This window comes from Drosophila takahashii, chromosome 3R, assembly GCF_030179915.1.
Source record: "Drosophila takahashii strain IR98-3 E-12201 chromosome 3R, DtakHiC1v2, whole genome shotgun sequence".
Lineage (NCBI taxonomy): Eukaryota > Metazoa > Arthropoda > Insecta > Diptera > Drosophilidae > Drosophila > Drosophila takahashii.
In genome coordinates, this window is record NC_091681.1 from 12,482,347 (window position 1) to 12,505,094 (window position 22,748).

Genomic DNA, 22,748 nt, shown 5'->3' on the forward strand with positions numbered 1-22,748 from the left:
AATCATTTTGTAATATTTCAAAATTGGCGCCAGTTAATTTGCTTGCTGAGAGTAAGACCATTCTACATGCATTGCGGATGAACTCCGAAAACTTCGGTCACCCTAAAATATTAATATTTTTCGACTAGTAAAACTCTTAGCCGAACTGAGTACTAGGCTATAAGCAACTAAGTAAAAATCCCTGAAATAAAATAAATTAATAATAGTTCTTGTAAACTCAACAGAAAGCTCTAACAATATAGGGAACGACCAAAAGATGGTCCATGTTACATGTTTAAAATGTAATGAAAATTGAATTATTATTTAATGTCTATGATTTTTGATAAAAACAAATACAGTTTTTAATTTGATTTAAGGTAAAAAATTACTTTTTGGATAGATAATATCTAATAGATATATTATTTAAAAATGGAAATTATAACGAACAGCAGAACATATCGTTGTTGCGGAATTTACCCGCGACGAGATGCGTCAGTGTTGCGTTATCCCTGGAAAACTATCGATAGATAGTTGTGGCAACATTTCGGTTAGGTGGCATCCTCCAACATGCTGTCATTCTGAATTAAATGGCGCTGATTTTGCAAGCATTTTTGATAAAATAACTAAATTCAGTCCACATTCACAGGCCTTTGAAGAAACACGCACATTTCACGCCGGGTAGGGCAAGGGACCTCGTGGTGTGGATTCACTTTTAGGTTAAGTTTGTGTATTACAAAATTCAAGACAAAGTATCTGGTCATATGCACTAGTCGTGCGACCAACCTTCATTTTCAACGTTCGTTGAAATCAAAGCCAAAAAAAAAAAAAATAACTAAATAAAATGTCCAGTGAAAGCGATGAGTATTACAGCGACCCGGATGATTCGGTGGTCAACAACACGAGTTCTGGTGAGTGTTCGCTCGCGGGGATTGGATGCGGTACCTGACACTTGCTTATTTCGTACACTTTTCACGCGATCTAGGGCGATCAAGCAAGTCCTCGCGACCCAACAGCCGCAGTAGCAAGGGCGCTGGCGTGGTCATAGATGAAACTGAGTCGGAGCAGGAGGAGACCCAGTCGGAGGAATCGGAGGAGACCGGGGAGTCGGAGGATTCCGAGGAGTCGGGCGACTCCGAGGACGCCAGCGTGCGCGTGCCCGCCAAGAACTCCAAAAAGAAGACACTGGCAATTGCGTCCGACAGCGAGGATGAGGAGGAAGAGCTGGAAGATAGCGTACGTCCACCCGCCAAGACCTCCAAGAAGAAGCCACTGGGAATCGCATCCGACAGCGAGGATGAGGTGGAAGAGCTGGACGAAAGCGTGCGTCCCACCGCCAGAAGCACCAAGAAAAAGGTTCAGAAAATCGCCTCCGATAGCGAGGAGGAGAACGAGGAGCTGGAAGAGCGCGCCCTGTCTCCCAGCACCCGCATGAGCATCACTGGCATACGTCCCGCTGATTTCAGCGACGGCGACAGCGAGATTGAGTACAGCGATGAGGGGCAGAAGACGCTCCAGGATGCCGCTGGCGAACCTCTTGTGCCGCGCTACACCACCCATTTCGCGGGCAATATCCAGGAGACCCTCCACTCGACCCTCGGTGCTGCGGACCTGGAGCCCATGGATGACTCCAGCGGCAGTGACGTGCTCATACTGAGCAACAAGGAGACTCCCATTGAGATATTATCCAGCACGGATGATGACGCCAGCAACAACAAGGAGAACATGTCCGGTCCTCCGTTTGTGCGTCCGTCTAGGTCCTACTCGCCAAGAAGTAGCGCTGGCGCTCCAGTGGTCAAGACCACCAAGAATCTCAGCCAGCCCACTATTCAGGCGGCGCTCAAACAAAGAACCTCGCCCGGCGCTCCACGTCATGCGCGGGTGAAGAGCGAGGACCAGAAGGTGGTCAGCCAGGCGGTCTACGAGGAGGAGATGCGCCAGTTGGCCGAAAAGCGTGTTCAGCTGAGCGATGCTGAGAAGCTGTTCGAAAAAGTGGCCCACAAGATGCCTGACAAGGGCAGCCAGATTAGAAAGCGCATCAATACCCTCGCCGAGGAGCTCCAAGTAGTCGAGCAATACGTCAGCGGACTGAAGGTGGAGCCAAACAAAGTGGCCCCCATCAAGGTGGCCAAGCCAATGTTTAATGCACCCAAAGCCCCATCTCTCGACGCCCCGGACTGGGACGAGCTGTCGGCGGCGGTCAATCAGATACAGCCCGTCTTTACGGGCGCCCAGGGAATGGCCACGTTCAACAATCAGAAGGCGTTGACCCTGGAATCTCTGAAGGTAGGATTATATACCTTTATGCCTCTTATTTTTCATCCAAGTGATGAGTCAGAACGGATATCTGAGTGGCATGCTCATATTTGGCGGTCGCTGGGCACGAGTTACTGTGCGGCGGATGTCCAAGAGCAGGCCAAGATTAAGAATTCGATACCTGAAAACGGGATGCGGGCAAATCCATTCGATCTAGCAAAGTGCATTGCAGCTAATGAGTTGTGTTTTTGTTTTTAAGGATCTCCATGGTTCACTGAAGGATTGCCCTGGTCCCGAAGTGCTGGCGGAGGATCCTGTGGGCTTGAAAGTATCGCTTATGGACCACCAAAAGCACGCCCTGGCATGGATGTCGTGGCGCGAACGTCAGCTTCCCCGCGGAGGAATCCTCGCTGACGATATGGGCTTGGGAAAGACTTTGACCATGATCTCATCCGTGCTGGCATGCAAGAATCGTCAGGAGAGAAGCGAGGGCGATGATCCTGGCAGTGACAGCGACAGCGAGGATGATAAGAACAAAAACAGGAAAAGCACCGGCGGCTGGAACTCGAAGGGCCGCAAGGACAGTAAGTACCTGTATATAGTAGTATTAGTATTTTAGTAGTATAGTATAGTAGTATTTTTATTCGAGTCGATCTAGCCATGTCCGTCTGTCCGTCCGTTTGTCCGTCCGTTTCTACGCAAACTAGTCTCTCAGTTTTGAAGCTATCGGGTTGAAACTTTCCCAAAAGTCTTCTTTCTATTGCAGGTAGTTTATAAGTCGGAATCGACCGGATCGGACAACTATATCCTATAGCTCCCATAGGAATAATCGGAAAAATAATGGAAAAAAATTCTAGCTTCTGTGTTTTTTGAAATATTACCTTCTACTTTTGTAAACATTGTTTTTTATAAATTTCTGAATTTGGCATACAATTTTAAAAAAATCGGATGACTATATCATATAGATGCCAAAATAATAGGAAATAAATTATAGCTTCTAGGATATGACCCTTTTTTAATTTTTCAGAATTTCGAATTAAATTTAACAAAAATAATTTCAAAATAATATAAAATTTAAAATTTTTACGATTTGTAAATTAATAGGAATGATCTTTTATTGTTTTTTATTTAATTTAATTTTACCTATGCCAAATTTTTCAGCCCACAAGGGTGGCACTTTGGTGGTGTGCCCGGCCAGCTTGTTGCGCCAGTGGGAGAGCGAAGTGGAGTCCAAGGTGGCGCGTCATAAGCTGACCGTTTGCGTGCACCACGGCAACAATCGCGAGACCAAGGGCAAGCACCTTCGCACCTACGACATCGTGGTGACCACCTACCAAATTGTGGCGCGGGAGCACAAGAACCTGAGTGCAGTGTTTGGCGTCAAGTGGCGTCGCATCATCCTGGATGAGGCTCATGTGGTGCGCAACCACAAGTCGCAGTCATCGATGGCAGTCAGTGATCTGCGGGGAAAATATCGCTGGGCGTTGACCGGCACTCCCATCCAAAACAAGGAGCTGGATGTGTATGCCCTGCTGAAGTTTCTGCGCTGCTCCCCTTTTGATGATCTGCACACATGGAAGAAGTGGATTGACAACAAGAGCGCTGGCGGGCAAAACCGCCTGAATCTCCTGATGAAGTCGCTCATGCTGAGGCGCACTAAGGCTCAGCTGCAGTCGGATGGCAAACTGAACAATCTGCCCAATAAGGAGCTGCGCTTGATGGAGATTAAGCTGGGCACTGAAGAGATGAATGTTTACCAAACAGTGATGACTTATTCCAAGACTCTGTTCGCTCAGTTTCTCCATCAGCGCGCTGAGAAAGACACTGCATTCAATTACAGGAGCGATGCCAATAAACCGACTTACAATCAAATTAAAGATCCCAACGGGGCGTATTATAAAATGCATGAAAAATTCTCCAGGATGGCCGGAAGCACAAGGGAGGTCAAGTCCCATGATATTCTTGTGCTATTGCTGCGCCTGCGACAGATTTGCTGTCATCCCGGGCTGATCGATGCGGTGAGTAAAAGTTAATATTGTAATATTGAGCTTAGATTGTAGAATTTTTATTTACTTAATTTATTTATATAAAGCTGACGTATTAACTAACTTCACCAAACCTATTTTTTTAGATGCTGGATGGAGAAGAGGCCAATAATATGGACGAGCATAGTAGCGACAGCGATTCGCCGGAGATCGATTTGTTAGCACAGCTCAATAAACTGGCTATCACCGACACCTCCACCGAGTCTCCGAATTCCATTGCCGGTGAAGCCGATAAGAGCCTGGAGCCAGATGAAGCTCGCATCGCCAAGGCTTCCAAGAATCTGCTTAGGCGCACTAACCCGGTATTCAATTTAAACCGCCCGTCTTCAAAAATATCCCAGGTTATAAAAATACTCAAGACATCGATTCTGAAGAGCTCGGACGATAAAGCCATAGTAGTGTCGCAGTGGACCTCAGTGTTGAACATTCTACGTGATCATTTGCATAAGGATAGTGTGCCGACTCTGTCGCTCGACGGAAGTGTTCCGGTGAAAAACCGTCAGGACATTGTGAACCAGTTCAATGATAAAAACAATCAAAAGCGCATTCTGTTGCTCTCCCTCACTGCTGGCGGTGTGGGCTTGAACTTGATTGGTGGCAATCACCTATTGCTTTTGGATCTGCACTGGAACCCACAGTTGGAGGCTCAGGCCCAGGACCGAATCTACCGCGTGGGCCAAAAAAAAGACGTGATTATCTACAAGTTCATGTGTGTGGACACTGTTGAGCAGCGAATCAAAGACTTGCAAGATAAGAAATTAGAGCTGGCCAATGGCGTCCTTACCGGCTCCACAGTTAGCTCCAAACTCACCATAGATGACCTTAAAGGTCTGTTTGGAATGTGAGCTGGCGTACAACTGTTGCGTTTTTTTATTTTAGTTTTCGTTCAGAATATGCATTTCAAAAAACCGCTTCTATGTTTATTTACAGCGAAATATTTATTTAAGATAATGTAAATTTTCATTATGTTTTTAGTTCTTTGTTTCGAAGCTTTTGTTTTAAAATTAACTAGAATACCGTTTAAAGTGTTTGGTGATCTATAATGAGTTCCATTAAAAATTGAAATGTCTTCTACTAAGTTTCGATATCCTTATTTTAATATTTCGCGTTGTTTGTTTAAGCGGATACAATCAAATTCCCCTACAATCTGAATAGCATAACATATTTGGTTTTTGTCAAAATGTAGAAAAGAAATGTTACATGTGTAAAGGAAACTGTGTTTTCTTAAGCTAAGAAAAGTACGCTACACTACTTTCAGATCAGCCAGATCAGTTATCAAAAGGTAATAATAAACCGCATGCTTTCCTCACATAGCAGCGCACAGCCGAAGAAAAATGTAAAGTATTCTTAAGAAGAGCTAAATAAAATGTTCGTTTCCAGCTGATAATCTCATATCAATTACACATGTTTTATGTATATGGAACAATTTTGAATACACTGATCAGAAAATCTTTTCGTTTCTTATATCGCTTGCTGTACAATAATGAATTCGATTTAAAGTGCTCATGCTTAGGACTAGAACTTGTTAATATAAAATTGTGCCTATGGTAGGTTTAAAAAGGTTTTAATGTGCCGATCGATATATGTATGTAAGATTCTTGATTATTTGCTTGTAGAGAAACTCTTTCAAATAACTGTTATTATGTACAATGTGTTCACGAAGAGCTATTACTGACACTTTAATCGCTGTTAATATTAACTCCTAATAGAGTTTAGTTCATCGCTTTTAGGAATTGTTTATTATTTTAGTTTTTTGAGATCAATTTGAAAAGGTTTTCGTGGGAGTACATTTTCATAATCTAGGTGTTTTCTGATTTTCACATTTCGTTGGAATTATGTCAAAGCCTGGTTAAATATTAAATAACATTCTGCAGAAGCTGGTGTTTTCTGTCATTCTCGGTATGTTGGGGTCATCATCATTGAAATGATCTCCAGTGTAGATGCTGATATTACCTAATTATCGCTGTGAAAAGACGAGAGGGAGAGCATTATTAGTTAGGCAAACCACTTGAATACATTTTGGTTAAATAAGTTTGTCGGCTTGTTAATCAGTTAGAAATTTAATTCTGCATTGGTAATATTGTTAAGTGCGAGTTCGGCTTAAACACTTTTTAATGCCAACGATCCCAGCGCGCCCATATGGGAGCACTGTCTCGGCCATAAAATCCATTAAAATCATTGTAATGTCTGACAGTCAGTCAAAGGCAGCTGAGGCAAAGACGACACCGGGCCAAGAAGAAATCCTGGGTCAGCTTACCTGCTCACCAGCGGCTTAGTCCATGTCCTCGGACTCTTAAGCAATGAGCTGCGCTCTGGCGCTCGTAAAAGCAAATTTTATAGCCACCGTTGCCCACGACCAGACCAAGTGGCTGGGATGACATGGAATGGATCGGATGGAACGGCAGCCAGGTCCGCACAATATGGGAAGCAGCTGGGTCCCGTCCCGTCCCGACCCGAGAGCTTGATTTTTATAATGCGAAATGTGATTTTTACGACGCATTTTAAGATAATGCGGCAGGCGCTGAATCTCGATTTTCGATTCGTTTTGCCTGATTTCTAATTGTCATAGTCATTTCAGCTCAAGATAACATTGAAAACCACTTTTTCCCCACCCTGCATTATAATGCCAATGAAGTACTGAAGAGGAGTGGAAAAATCAATGAACAATAAATTTGAATTTGTTAAGAAAAACTATTTAATAAAAACGGTAAACAATTGCAAGCGACATTCTTAAGGATTGTAAATGGATTCTTATGATTTTTATTTTTACAAATTTATAGAACATTTGTTGAATTAATAGTTCAATTTAATTTATAATTTCTATTTAAGATGATCTTGTAAATATCAAAAATATTCAAAATTAATAGTATTAATTGTCACCAAAACAATTTTTAAAATTTTTTAATTTTGTCATAAGCTATTGTTAACGTTTCATTAATTTTAAAAATAAGTTTATAATTGGTCAAAGGACATTTATCCTTTTCCCATAGAGTACACCGTATTCTCTGTTCTTCCTGAGTTTGGCTTTTTTATGTATTTTTTATTTGCCTTTGCAGTTTGAGTCGAATTTTTACGATTGCCACGAAAAAGTTTCCACTGAAAAAGGAGTAGCTGAAAATGATTTTTGAGGCCCTTGAGTTAAGCTGACTCCGGCTCGGATCGCTTCGGATAGGATTGGTTTGCTTTGGTTTCTGGTTTTGTATACTCCATACATTATTGTTTATTTTTTAATAATGCGTGTCCACTAAAAACCGAAAAGAAAAAGAAGAGGAAGCGTAACGCGGCACCATAAACACCGAAGGGCGCTCAGCACGCAAGACGTCGAAGAACAATAAACACGAACACCGAAAAACAAATGAATGTGCGAGCGGTCTGAACCCGACCAGAGGATTGAAAGGAGGAGCTGTCCCAATGGGGCAGAAACAAGAGCAAAATGTCAGGGCGAAATTCGAGCAGCGTAAGCTGAAACCGCGCTCGCTCAAAACTATAACATTTTTGTTTTTATTCCTTTATTTTGTTGTGCTTTATTTTTATAGCTAGCATTGCATTTATTATGGCAGCCCCCGGGTATCAAGAACAGGCTCGCTCTCAGGCGACGACGATGACTGAGGGGCATTAAAACTCGACCGATTTACTCCTTTTTTTAATGGCAACTCAGCGGAAATTAGAAATCGGCGGAAATGTATGGCAACAATAATATTCAAAATATATTGTATAATGTTTGTTGTTTATGTTTATGCATAATCTTTGGGGGGACAACTCACTGAGAGGGCTACAAAGTTGCTGCTTGTGCAAATGAACCGGAAGTCAGTCTGATGTTGCTTGGGATCTTTTCTTCAAGATCACACAATATGGATTGTAAGCTATGGTTGAAAAAACATTCAAATTAATTTTGAATATTTTGTTAAAGATATAAATTGGTCATCAAATTCGAATGCTCTAACAAGCAGTATACGGAAAACTACCTTATCGGTACAAAATAAACAAGGAACGCAACTTCATTGTTATTAATAAATAAAGAAAAAAATTAAGTGAAAACTATAAAAATATTTTTATTTTACTTACCTACCAAAAAAAAAAGTCATTAAAATTCTTTCGGGCCTACATGTATTTTAATCTTTTATGTACTTGTCCTATTTTATCACAAACAAACATTTGCTTGGTAATATAACTATTTTAAGTAAGGACAGAATGAAATTTGGATGACTTTACGACACTCGATGCATAAAAAAATAATATTTTTTTAAACCTTTTAAGGGACCCGTTACTCGTAGATTAAAAGGGTATATTGTATTCGGGGAAAAGTATGTTACAGGTAGAAGGGAGCGTAGCCGACCCTATAAAGTATATATAATCTTGATCAGGATCACAATTCGAGTCGATTTAGCCATGTCCATCTGTCCGTCTGGACGACATTTTTCCGTTTTTGGTTGTGTTTATTAATACCTTTCAAAATATAGAATTAATTTTTAAAGTCAGACCATTCGGTAAAAAGTTATTCCCTATCAAAGTTTTATATCTCCATCTCCCTCGAAATCCCTTTAGTTCAGTAACGGATATTTAATAGTCGGGGCACCCGACTATAGCGTTCTTCCTTGTTTTTTTAATTGTAAGCAAGCGCAAACTGTTTAAATAGCGGTGCTTAAAAATTTGTTTGTCATGTTTATATGTCACTTTGATGTTTGCGCTGCCATGTTCTCGAACAGAGATCTTTGGTGGATGTATTTTTATACCTCTGCCTGTTCGTCTGACACTTTTGATGTGCCAAAGCATTAGTCCATTTACATACACCTTAAAAGTACTAAAACAAATTAGCTGGCGAATATAATTAGACCAAAAGCAGAAGAACGGTGGGCGTTAAATATTTTCCCAGTGCATTTGGCGGACGTGGATTGAGGTGAGGAGGATTGTCTAGCATTTGCGGCAGCAAATGGAAACAAAATATCGTAAAATGGAAACTTATGCATTTATTGCCGTTTTGGCCAGGGCAACAAAAGCGAGTTGCAACGGAATTGGAGTGCCATTCGAATGGATATTTGCTCCTTGTGTGCGTTTGTTTCTTAGCGAAATGAAATGCTTTCAGGAACTGCTGCTCGCAGGATCTCCCCAAGGCTCGTAAAAGTTTTCGGTATTGTTTGCCCGCTTTTATGGTTTTGAGTTTTGCCCGAAATAATTGTTTGTTGCTGCCGATGCATTTGCTTCCTTTTTTTCGTCCTCTTCGAACCGACTCCTTTTAATAAATTTGATTTGGCAGATCCCCGTCACAGAGTTAAATGAACTTTGCGATAGTTTTACGAGATCCAACTGCCGCCCGACTTTGTAGTCTCGCCCCTCTCAAAGCGAACATTTAATTGCAGCCCGAAGTTCTAGGCTTAGAAGAGGGCGCAAATGTTTGCCAGCAGAGGCGACTGAAGACAAAAAATATTTTCACGCAGCTATCGTGCGATTCAGTTTCAGTTTTATGATGCAGACCCATAAAAACCGTCCCTTTGATGCAGGAATATGCCACGGGAGTGCGGCGAGAGGTGACAGCAGTTCAGTTGGGTTGCGGTTTTAATGGGCCCAAAACAATCGAAGGGCCAGGAACGCAGCCCGGTTCCTAGACAAGATTTAGATGCCAATTCGCTGCTCTTTCATAATTCCGCAATGCGAATATTTTATTACCTTGGACGAGACCAAAACATTGAAATATGCATTCTGAAGTGTCGTCTTCGCGGTCTGCCAGGGTGAATCGTAAAATGGGAAACCGAAATACACAAAAAGAGGACAGAATGTGCGAAGCGTAAGTTTTGATGTTTGGATGCCCGATCCCTCCTTTTCGAGGGGGCAACTGGAGAAGCCCTTACCGCTGCTGGCGCCACTTGAGTTTTTAATTAAAGCAAATCGCTTAGCAAAACAAAAGGCTACAAAATGCTCAAACGCTGGGAACAAAACACAAGCCCGTCGTCTTGCCCATCTCAATGAAAATATATAAACAAAAATGCCAATGCCAGCAGCATGGAAATTCAACACTTGCCTCTCAGAATTAAGCAACTGCTGAAAGGCAGCGCACCAAGAAAATGCCAAAGTGCTTCAATTGTCAGCCAGGGAAGGCGGTGCGAAAAGGGGGCGGGGCACGTCGGGCCAAGAGGAATTGTTTTTCATCTGGAACCCGGATCGAGACGGGGACGGGAACGAGGACGAGGCAGCTTTTGTTGCCCACGTTGCAGAGTCATCAGGACGAATGATGAAAAAGCCATTGCATACTTTCGTGCGCAGTACGGAAGTGCAATCGACAGCTCGACTGCAACCCGTTCTAAAGGCCAGAACTACGAAAAGGAAGCGAAGGAAAGGGTTCTGGAACTGAGACCATGGACCTGGCAGCTCGGTGCCCGAAATGAGCCAGCCAACCCAAATTGTGAACATAAAACTATGCTGCGAAATTGATTTGATTAAAGGCAACGCGCCTGGGCCAGCATGCGAATGAGCTGCAAGTGTGGAAGCAAAAACAGAAACTTTTCGGGTGGAGGAACTAAGAAACAGAGGGGGGCTGTATGTTGCCAAATTATCAACATATCTTACTTAAAATGCAAGTACCAATAAGAATATTATCAACTGATTTTGAAATTCTTGTAATGTTTAATATATACATTTCTGTTTATATTTTAAAAGTTGAAAATAACTTACATTTTCAAAGATTAAAATTTATTTTCGACTACATATTTGGTCTTTGCATTTGCGTCCTGATCTCGATGGGAATTATAAAATCGTTCAACAACAATCTTTTTAAAAAGGTTTTAACCCTTTTTTTTAATATCTTGGCATACAAAACTTGTAAAAAAATATTAAATGATTTTAAAATTCTTGTGATGTCTAATATATACATTTCTGTTTATCTTTTAAAAGTTGAAAGTAACTTACATTCTTAAAGTTTAAAATTTATTTTTGACTACATATTTGGTCTTTGCATTTGCGTCCTGTTCTCAATGGGAATTATAAAATCGTTCAACAACAACATTTTTTTTAAAAAGGTTTTAACCCATTTTTTTTATATCTTGGCATACAAAACTTGTAAAAAAATATATTTTATAGAACTTAAAATATTTATATTCTGCTAACTAAAAATAAGTAAAATTATTAAAATTTGGTTATTTATATTTCAAATTGGAATATAACACCTTACAACAAGAATTTTAAAAAATATTTAACATGAATTTCATTAGACAGGACAATTTTATGAGGCATGTTGACAGATAGGAGATAATATAAGAAGGAATTTTATTTGAGTAGGACATTTTGTATGGTTTTTTAAAAGACACGAGACATTTGCGGAAGAAATTGTTTGTTCAATTACGAATAATCTTAAAAATCATATTAGAATTTTTCATTTGCTGCATAATACTTACACAAAGAGGACAGCTGCCGCTGCTGCTGCTGCCACGGCGGCAGCAACATTGCGATACTGCTACGTGGCAGCCGTGGAGCTCACCAGGTGGTGGCCGTGGTGGTACGCTCCGTTGCTGCTGCTGTGTGCCGGTGGTGGCGGGGGCGGCGTAGTGGGCGTCGGCGATCGCGATCTCTGTCGCCGGCTGAGGGTCGGCGTTGGCGTGGAGGAGGTGGTGGCCATCGTGGTGACCATCGTGGGCGAGGCGGCGGAGTTCACTGTGCCGTTGCTGCTACCCGGACGCGAAAGCTTTTGGTTGTGGGCGGCCGAGGGTCCACTGGGACTACTTGGGGAGCGACTGAGGGCCAGTGGCTCCGGCGTCGGCGGACAAATCTGGGTGAGCGGCAGGTGGGTGAAGTGCGCCCCATAGCGACCCTGCTCTATGCTCGGGTAGGTCAGGTACATGGGCGCTCCGTTCACCAGGGCCATCGGGGTGTAGTAGTTGTAATAGATCTGCGCTACAGTGCGGTTTATTTCCACGCGAGCTGGGGATCAACAAAAGTTATGCAATTAAAATTGGGCGCTAGCAAGTGTTGACTCCAAAATAATGTCTTAAATTCTTAGGGTGCTGGACTTGCAAAATTCACATTTAAAAAACCATTCCGCGATTACATTACATATTTTTACTATAACTTTTGTACTAAATATAAATTCGGTATTATAAATATTTTAAAAAGAACCTACGCGTCCCGTGAAAAATACTCAAAAAATACGTTTATAAATGAAATCGATAACAATTTAATTTTTGAATATAAGGTATAACTCTGCCTTATATCACCTGCTTAGACATGTAGCAGGTTTAAATGACATTATTATTTTATGATAACAAAGATGATGCCTTCTTTATTTAAGTAAATATTATAATATTATGTGCGAGAATTCCTATTGGGGTTTTATATTTTGAACTATAATACATTTTTTTATTTTTCATAAGGGAACTATCGACTAAAAGAATGTTTTCAATCAATTGTAAAAGTTCGGAAAGCACCTTAATAGTTAAAGAGTATACGAGTGAGTATTGGACGGCATACCACATCGTTTCTTTTACACACTTTATATGGAAAATAGAGTAGAACAGTTTAAAGCTATGGCTGGCGGCCATAACATTAACTACGGCCGCACTTAATGTCTATGCCACCCGGCCAAGATGTGCGCCATTTTGGAAGGCACATGAGGAAGCGGTGCCCTGGACTCTGAGCACTGGCCCACCTATGGCCCCGGCATGCACTTTATGTGCAACCTTCGCACGGTGCTCACATAATAAACCCTCCCTGCTGCCCCGTCCCACCAAGATGCCACGCCCCCAGATCCACATCCACTGCCATATCCACATCCACGAACTCGTCCACATCCCGATTCCAGTCCCAGTTGGAGCTTCGGCTGGATAGAGCCTTTGTCTTCCGCTGACTCCCCGCCTTATCTGCGTGGCAAAAACTTTTCAAAATTTTACTGCTTGCTGCAACATCAAAATGCCAAGTTTTTACGATTACGCTGCTGCTGCTGCTGCTGCAATTTTACTTAATTTTAATGGGATTTTTTCTTCCGCCAACTGCAGAATGCATTAAACAGGGCCAGAGCATACGAGAGAGAATTACGCATGAGCGTGCCTCCCCGGGTCTTCCTCCCCTTTCTTGGGGAGTTCGCCTCCTCTTTGGGAGACACACAAATATCGGATGGTCAGGGGGTACGGATGGGAGTGGAATCGGGAGGAATTCGAGTCGAAGGTACAGTCAATGCCAGACCAAACCTAGTCGCAACTAATGCCGCCCGCCCATTGTGCGATTTGACGAAATAATAAAAAGTCGTAAAAAAGTTGTGACCCAAGGTTGGGAAGGGACAGAGGGTAACCAGTCGAGCTCCCCTCGTCTCCGGCCATTCTAGTACTTGTTAATATATAGCTAACTCTCATCGGGCTAGTCCATAAACTGAGTTTTGGTGTTGGGTTAATTAGAGGAATGCATTTTCGAGCAGGTTCACCCATGGAGGGAAGGAACCACCGCCCATTCCGATACTTCTGTTAACCCCTCTGCTTTGAAATTTTCGTACAACACGAGGTGTAATGAAATAAGCCAAGTGAAAATAGACATAAAGATTTTAACAATTATTTCACCAACTGATTGAAGGACAAGGAAATCATACTTAAAACAGCTGTTGTAAAGCCGGTCGAAAGAACAGTAGGAGAAGTACTTACACTCTATTGAAATAAATTGATCCTATTAGCTTGATAACTTATAAATAGTAAACCTAGTGTGAAACTTAATTTATAAAAAAAACTTTTAGTGTACATATTTCTCTTTTAAGACCGACAATTTGAACTTGTGATATCAAAAGCATACCAGCAAAAAAAAAACTAAAAGGATGATAGCTAAATATTAAAAAAGACATTTATGGCTTATAAGTCACTTTTGTAAATCAAAGCTAAAGTTTTATTTTTAATAATTCATTTTAAATCATTAAATATCTAATTCAAGTGTATTTCCTTTTTTAGTCGGAATTATTATAATAACCTTTTTATAGTCAATGCTTCAAACAAAAAAGGATTCCCCGCTCATGACAAGCCCGAAACGAAACCGGAATATTTATACCTTTTTTAACTACTTTACGTCTTTTTGAATATTCAAATAAATATTAATTAAGCTCCAAACTGTGGGTCTGACCTTTTAACATTTTGCTGACGGCAATAACGTATTTTAGTTTTCGAAAACAGGTTAATAAAACCACAATATAAAATCTTTAGCAAAAAAGTCTATTTTCGAACAATGAGCGTTTAAGAAGGAGAGAATTTTTCCGGGAAAAGTACATCATTTTATTCTTGGTGACCTTTATATTTTTTCAATTAGTGGTTAATTTTTTTACTATATTTCCCTAGATCACGTTTTTTCATAAACCATAAGAACTTCGAAGCTGGACTAATTCTCTTCTCATTCAAGTCTAAATTCTTTTTGAAAAGTTTATATATTTAACTTATTTTTAAAAAATTAACGATTAAAAAATTATTAATCATTAAGTAAGAAATTTAAATAAAGATTTATCTTACATTAAAGTTTAAGTGCATCATAAACTCGTAATATGTAATGTAATATTTAATTAATTAAAACAGAGGAAATCTAGGATGAGATACAATTTTCTGACCTACTTTCATAGCAAACCATTTCCCAATCTCTGTCTAAAAGATTAGTTGCCCTTTCTCCATCCAGAGGTATATAATCAATGCTTTTGCAGGCCACAAAGCCCCGACAATAAGTTAACGCTTGAATTCACTCTTCGACGGAGGAATAAAAGTAGCCCAAGCTTGGCCAATTTCAGGGGTAACTATGTCCAGCCCGATTACGCTGGAAGCCTTTATGACAAACTGGTTGCTTATTATTTAGCGGGCAAGGACGGTGGCCATGATAAATCATGATTGTCTATAGGAAGCTATGGCTATGCATGTGGATCAGATGTCTGGCACAAGTGCCAGCTTGTAAGTCGTCGGGCAGTAAAAATGACAGTAGCGAAACTGGATGGGAAATGAGGAGCTGCTTGGGAGTGGAGTTGAAGTTGACGCTGCACAAATATTTTACGATCCACCCACAATATGAAGTCGTAAAGTTGGAAATTTTTGCTTCCTGCTGCCGCTGCGTCTGAGCTTTCCTATAGTTTTTAATAAGCATTGGTAAATGCTTGGGATGAAAGTGGCAAGGAATTTGTACTAGACTGGGCTGGGCGGCTGTCCATACGACTACGATGATGATGATGATACGGCTCGCAGCTCGTAATGGCGCTCAGCGCAAAATGGCAAACTAGCGAGTCTATTTTTTATGGGAAAACAAAGAAAGGCGGCGCTAAAAATATGACAGAATGCAGGGATATGGAAACGCGTCGTAAAATGGGGTCGAGGGGTTGGGTTAGGTTCCTTATGAACTTTCTATTCGCACTGAGTCATAAGATAGTTTGGTCATCACTTATGAAAAAGTCCTGTCAAAATAAAGAGAAATACCTATAGTAAAAAAAAAATGTAAAGATTTAAGATATCAAATAATGTTGATATTTAACATTTTTTAAGTATTAACTTTCCGTATCAACTTTAAAAAATGTTTCCAATTTTTTTTTTTCTGGTACATCGGAATAGTAGAAAAAATGTTTCAATTGTGTTGATATTCAGGAAAGATTGAATACAACCAAAAAAGACCTTGAATATTACAATAAAACTCTCAATTCGTTGGCATCAAATCGTCTCACATGTTGGGCGAATTCTTCGTTTACTCCTTGCACAATTCAACCATAAACACTTTTAAGCTTTATGGTCCTCACATTTACACGTCGCTATTGCCTACCCACAGTATCCCAGAGATTCTCCCTCCCAGTCTGCCATTTCTGAAATTTCATCGTGACTCGTTTAGTGCCGAGAAGCGATGCTGAGCTGTTACGGCCGGAGCATTGCAGCTACCTGGTGGCGGACTTGAGCCGTTTATCCCCAGCTGGAAAAACTAAACCCGTAGCTGGGATTCTCAGTTACACACTCTGAAAAATTCCTAGGGGCAACCTCCTCGGAGTAGTTTATACTTAACAAAAAAAAAGGGTTAAGATAAAACTTAAAAGATAAAATGAACATTTGGTTGGAAATCCTGCAATTAAAAAAAAACATTGAATTTAAGGAATAGGAATTTTGGATTTTAATGAAATGTAAATTTACTGAAAACGTTTTTCTAAGTGCAGGCCTTTGGGCAATGGTGTTGGCAATGTCGTAAATTTTTCGCATGCATTTTTCGGTTTAATGACGCATTTACGATCCCAGCAGCAGTGGCGACACAAGAAACTCCCAGCTCCCAACTCCGAGTCTCAGATTCCTGCCACTAGGAAGCTTCATCTGATGATGCTGGGACGCGCATTGGCAATGGATTCGTGAAATGGCAACAACTTGAAAAGCAATCGTTACAATTTTAAATGTCATTAACGAAACAAACAACAGCTGATACTCCCACTTTAGTAAGGCAATTCCAAGGTTCTCGAGGATTTTCGGTTTCCACTTGAATATTCGACGTTGAGCTCATCTCATCTCACCGATCATGGTTTTGTTTAAGGAAAATAGTTTATTTTTGACATTTCAGGTTTATCCTCTTTATAATTTTCCGTTGGGCTAAATCTTACTTAAGTTTGTAACAATATTTTACAATGTTAATGAGAATTAATGTTGTCATTAAATATTACAATTAGAGTTTCGCAAGACATCGATAAAGTTAACTTAAACATATTTATAATTTGTGCACCATCTCACAACAGTTTTGATACCGAGGCCCCCAAGAAATATGTAGGCATACATAATTTCAGGGGTTATTATTTAAGTACCTTTTAAAGATACAAATTCACATGTAGAGAAGAAATTTGAGATTAGCTTGTCAGCCTATTTGAATGAGTCTATAACTTAGTTGCCTCCTCGATCCCCATTGTTGCTCAATCGAGTGCAGCTGATTAAAAAAATCACTTTGTACTTAGATTCAGTTAAGTACTTAAGTAAATGAAAAATAAAATGAATGACTGATGTGAGGCGATGTTAATGGCGTTAATTAGACTGCGCATTTCGTTTAACCGAAAAATCACACCCGAACCCAAAAATTAGCCTAATTAACTGTGTAAAGCAAGACTTAAGTAGGGTTAAACTAAAGCTATACAACCGATGTGCAGATTTGTGATGCGAACGTGTTGAAATGTTGATCGTTGATTTGGCATTTGGTTTTTTTTCGAAAATGTTTTGAGAACGTTTAATAAATTTTGTGCATTGATTATTTTTATTCGTTGGCGGCAAGGGTTTTGTTGCAAGTTGATTAGATCCATTGGGGGATTGTTGATTGAAGAGAAGAGAATGTTGATTGTTGATTGGCGGCCATCTCAGACATCTCAGCATGGGGTAATGTTGATTGAAGAAAAGTAGCGCGGGGACCGGCGGTCACACATCGACATATTTGGCATGTTGATTGAAGATAATCCAAGTTGCGCTTTAGCTTACCGATAAATTCGATATATGTACAGAGGTTTCGCTCCTTAAAGCGCTAAGTTACTCAACTTTAAGTTACGAAAGTTAAATTCGCGCGATTTCACCGAAGCATTAAGCTAATATGTGATGCTGAACAATAAATATCAGGGCAAAGTAATATTCGTTACTCTAGTTAATGAAAAATTATCATCCACATTGCCGCGTTGTGTTGCGTAGCTCACCCCCGTCATAGATATTTAAATTATGCTGACGGGAGTACTCATTCACAACATATTGGCCTGGTTAGATCAGATCGAAAGACATTCGGAATTGATTATACAATTATACTTCACCGCTATTTCGGGGGTATATGGTGGGGTGCTGTTTAGTGGTCAGTTAACTTACCCTCTTCGATTCGCCGGGAAGCCTCTTCAATATTGGCGTCTGCATCCTTCAATATCACATACATGAGCGGCATCAGCTCCCAGGGATAGCGGAATTTCTCTAATAGCTTTTGGCAATAGTCTAGGAAAACGTCTTGGCCTGAAAAACGAGAAAAGATGTACAATTCGTAAGTTTCTCATTCCCAAGCTTCTCAAAGATCAATGATCTGCAATCGATCCCGCCACTAATTTCGCAATCAGCTTCATTAACAAATCTCCCCCACATAAACAAACAATTGGACATGAGTGGAGCCACTTATCTAGAATTTCGCCAGTCTGCATAAGTGCTTCGTGCAAAAACTGGCAGACAGCGATGTGCAACGTAAACATGGCGGCAAAAACGTCGGCACAAATTGCAACTCAATATGGGGAACCCATATTGATATCGAAGAAGAATATACAAAATTAAGAATCTCAAAACCAGTAGCATAAGCATAATTATTAACTAAGCGGAATTAAGCAAATTGTCCTAGCTTATTAAGCACTCCCAAAAACCAATTTTAATATACAATGTATTTAACTTCCATTACAGTTACATATCCCTTTTTAATATTTAAATGTATACACAAAGAACATTTTTCATGAACGCTGTACTCCATTGATAATTTTTTACTGAAAATATAACCAAGTACTCATACTTAATTTGAGAACGTCAGTCTTCTTGAAAAATTTTCTCTGTGTAGTTCTTAATTATAAAGCTGTTATTTTTGTAAATAAGTAACATCAATCTTAAATTCCTATAGATACATCTGACGAAATAGAACAAAACGGTTAAGAACCACATTTAAAAGATAAAGTTTTAATATGGTATCAAGGAAATGCTTGTTATCATAAAATAGCTGTAAAATTATTTAATTATGTTACGAAAATATATTTTGTTACAAAGATTGGCTTTATAAAATAATATAAATAAATTGATTTTAGTGATGCATCAAAAAAAATGGAACCTTTTTTTAAAAAAATATATTTGCTAAGCCAACTTATCTATTTCTATTAAAATAATAATAGCTTGATTCTTAACAGGCTCTGTGTGATAAGTTTGCATACCAAATATATACAAATTTTATAATAATATTTCTTATTTCATTTTCTCTGATTAGTTCAAAAGAAAACTTCTTGACTACATTTTGTTTATCGTATTAACAAATTCACATGTTGCCCGCTGGTGTTCTTTGGGACTTTTCTCTTCTACTCGGTGAGCTTATGCCATTATGCTCTTCGTATCGCCAGCCATTTTTTCGTTTTTTCTTGTTTTTACCTACACACCAACAGCAATCGCACGGCAGCAACAACACGACACAAGAGCAACAAAAACAACACGGCAGCAACAGCAACAGCAACATTGGCCCGTCGTCGTCATCGTTGTCGGTAGTTTGGTTGTAGGCGGAGCTTCATATCCATTGGCCCGTTTTATTATGGCTCTCTGCTCGCAGCTCCTTTAATGCGGCCGTTGGTGTTGCTGTCGCTGGCGTGCAAGTGTTGCTGTTGGGGCTGATGTTGCTGCTGCCGGTGATGTTGCTGTTGCTTGTGCTGTTGCATGCAACACAAGTGCTGTTGCAGGGAGTTTGTGGTGCAGGATTTGCATTGGCGCACTCACTTTGCGTGTGCGAACTTGACTTGAAACTCGTTTTCGGAACAGCTCTACTTCCTGTTGTTGCCGCTGTTGTTTTGGTTGGTTTTTCGTGTAACTTTTACCTGAACGTTGCCCACATGCTCATTCACCTGGTCGCGTTGCACGAACATTTGCCGCACTGTCTGCGCCTTTTTAATTTAGTAATTAAGCCATTAGTGGGTTGACCATTGTTTGGGCGCTGTTTTGTTAGCATTTTATGCTTGCAAATTATTTTATTGGACGCAAATAAATCTAATAAATTGATTTATTGCTGCCGCAACCGCAGCATGACTATGGCTATAATACCCAAACAATTTTAATGGCCCTATTTGGTCTGCATATTTATTTGCAAGCGCCATTTGCTGATGTTGCTGCGATTGGACAAGAATATTTTAACAGCAAGCAGTTAAATGGCAAACAAGGTTAGAATAATCTAACTCTAATTTGATTTTGAAATCCACAATGTGAAGCCGCAAAAAGTCATACACAAATTTTTAATTTTATGTGATCTGTTGCGATCTACAACTTAAAGGGCCGTATACTCTTCAGCATGTTAAATTTAAAGTACGCTTTAAAAATTGTCCGCTTTATACGAGAAAGCGTTCTCAAAAAATAACATATTTACGTCATGGATGAAAATTCCAGAAAATTCGAGATATGTCATTTGCTTATTACCTTAGGAACTTATCAATAAAAAAACTTTTTTTCGCAAAACGAAAAAAATTAAAAAAAAAACAATGGTACTTACAATTAGGCAAAATAAACAGTTTAGGGAAGTGTAGGGTTTTTTAGAAAAGTCGACCAAATAGATAACAATAAAATAGGAAATGTGTTTTAGCGTCAAACCTGCGGGTATATTATTTATCTTCTTTCTGACCGAAAAATGTCAATATATCCTTTTGGATTTATAAGAGAAACGTAAAAATATTAAAAAGTAGGTTTTTCGAAACATATTATTATTAAGTGAAACTAACAATATTAATGGAATAGATTTATATTTTAATGAAATAGTAAAAAATAAAAATCTTTTTAATTAACTTGTTTATAACAATTACTTTTTAGCATTTAAATATATATATTTATAATTAATAGAGATCATACTAAAACTTTTAAAAAAATTAAATAAATTATTTTATTAAATCGAGACCTGAAGTTCTTCGTCTGTGAATCCGACTACTACAAAATTCTAGCCTGAACATGCATGTCAAATTGAATCCTACATTTATTTAATCACCGAACATTTTAGTCACTTTAAGCGCAAACCAAAATAATACACACATTACACAATGTTTATATAAAACGTTCGGGAAGCGTTGGTAACGCCCACTTGGCACGAAAATTCTCCCCGCACGAAATGCTGCAGCTGTCGCTGTTGCACCGCCACTCCCCTGCAGGAATATGTACTACCATATATATATATATATATATATATGTGTATATGTAGATCTGCTAGATGCACGTCTATATGCATGTACAGTTAGCCAGTAAACGATGCCATTAACGCGCATAAAGCGACTCTGCGCAGGGCCATGTGGAAGGAGAAGTGGGTACACAAATCCAAGCTCCATGAGGTATATATACCCCTTGTACATGGGAGAGCTGTATGTGCAGGCTGCACTGGTACTGGTACTAGTACTGGTGTTGTTATTACTTTTATTACTGTCCAAACTGCAGCTAACCTTCCACTCGGCAATCTCCGAACTCTACGGCCCCGAGTCCTCCACGAGGTCCTCGTTTCCCCTGCTCCTTTGGCAGCGTTTAAGTCGTTAGCAAAGTTTCTTGCTCGTTTTTCTGCGCCTTTTTATGAGTTTGTTGCTGCAGCACGAAGCTGTTTCTGGCTGCTCCTGCTGCAGCTGCTCGGGGAGAACAGTTTCTGGAGGAGGTTTTATATATCCTATATATAGTTCTTTGTACCAATTGGCAGGCATTACATGACCAAGGCATCCCGCTCGGCAACCACTTCGTTCGCTAGCTGCCCTCTTTTCTCCAACCATTTTTTGCATTTCTCTAGACGGTTTAAAAAATGGTATATACCCAGAAGTCGTTTATTTATTTTTAAGGACTTAACACATTATCTAGGAAATGCGCATACGCAATATTGCAAATTTTTGCCTTGCTGAGTTGGGAATTGTCTAATTAAGATAACACTAGTTTACAGCCGAAATGCTCCCCAGCAATTGATGGCAAATTCTGTTAGTTTTGGACCCCTAGATCACGAAAACAGCACTAATTTTGTTTTCGATGACACACTTTTTTTTTAAAGATTTTTTTAAGTTTGAAATGTTAAATTTCTGACCCGACTGCCAACTAAAATACGTTCACTGAACATACATACAGGCCTGTTCCAGTTTTCACTCGGAAGTGAATTTGTTAACATTATCGGATTTCCCTTTAACAGAACTAAATTTCCCTTTCTTGCTAGGGACATTTTATAAAATTTCCCATTGGTCCCTGCGCAGTTTTGAAAGGCTCCCGACAGAATAGTATTAAAAATCAGTGTGGGAATCATAGTATTGCAAACTGCAAGAGCATACAGAGATGCCAAAGTCGAAAAACAAAGTCCCTATCAAATGTCCCCGTTCAAATTTCACATGAAAAAATGTGGTATTCCGAGCCAAAACACTTATTTCGTTAATTAGGAAAAATTATCTTTCTTATAAAAGAACCATTAACCTTATCGGATAAGTTTAGAATAAGTCCCAAGGAAATTCTAACTTATATCCATACCGTGACAACTCTAAGCCATTTTTACCAAATCCGAGCGGAATTTAGAACAAGGGCGGCGGATTTGCATTAATTGTCATAGCTAGAATTTACCGGGTTTTAAGGTGCAACCACAAAATAATTATTAATAAGTCATATATGCAAATAATTTCTATTCCGATAGCATAAAAATATTATTGACTTATAAAGCTATCGCGAAGTATATTTAAAGAATTCATTTTTATACTGCCGAATTTAAATCCGCCTGTCATATGCTTGGCGGAAAGTTTCCGTGTGAATTTTTCGGAAGTTAACAGAGTAACAACAGAGGGAAATT

General features: G+C 39.6%; 2 protein-coding genes and 1 long non-coding RNA gene across 6 annotated transcripts in view; 2 read left to right on the forward strand and 1 right to left on the reverse strand.

The window, feature by feature from the left end:
• The first annotated feature begins 532 nt into the window (after nt 1-532).
• lds (transcription termination factor lodestar) lies at nt 533-5,675 on the forward strand. 2 transcript variants are annotated; one of them, XM_070216057.1, is made up of 6 exons: nt 533-595; nt 805-887; nt 962-2,262; nt 2,492-2,816; nt 3,394-4,250; nt 4,364-5,675. In XM_070216057.1, exons 2-6 carry the CDS (start codon nt 821-823, stop codon nt 5,120-5,122), a joined length of 3,309 nt encoding a protein of 1,102 aa, XP_070072158.1. In that variant the 5' UTR covers nt 533-595; nt 805-820; the 3' UTR covers nt 5,123-5,675. The 2 variants fall into 2 exon arrangements, with proteins under 2 accessions (XP_070072158.1, XP_070072159.1); XM_070216058.1 differs by lacking the exon at nt 533-595 and having other exon boundaries at nt 604-887; nt 962-1,145; nt 1,233-2,262.
• The window catches only part of dsx (transcription factor doublesex), a 49,377-nt gene continuing 31,818 nt past the window's right edge, over nt 5,190-22,748 (reverse strand). For 2 of the 3 annotated variants that reach the window (XM_070216059.1, XM_070216060.1), the window contains exons 3-5: nt 18,059-18,196; nt 11,663-12,185; nt 5,190-6,240 (exon numbers count right to left, since the gene is read on the reverse strand). In XM_070216059.1, the coding sequence (XP_070072160.1) occupies nt 11,722-12,185; nt 18,059-18,196 (602 nt within the window). In that variant the 3' untranslated portion in view covers nt 5,190-6,240; nt 11,663-11,721. Of the gene's footprint in view, nt 6,241-11,662; nt 12,186-16,276; nt 17,953-18,058; nt 18,197-22,748 lie in introns of those variants that run through there. The other variant, XM_070216061.1, reaches the window with a different exon arrangement.
• Nucleotides 6,862-7,959, forward strand: LOC138913230 (uncharacterized). Its single transcript, XR_011418883.1, has 3 exons — nt 6,862-6,984; nt 7,334-7,734; nt 7,814-7,959. It is a non-coding gene; the product is annotated as an uncharacterized lncRNA (long non-coding RNA).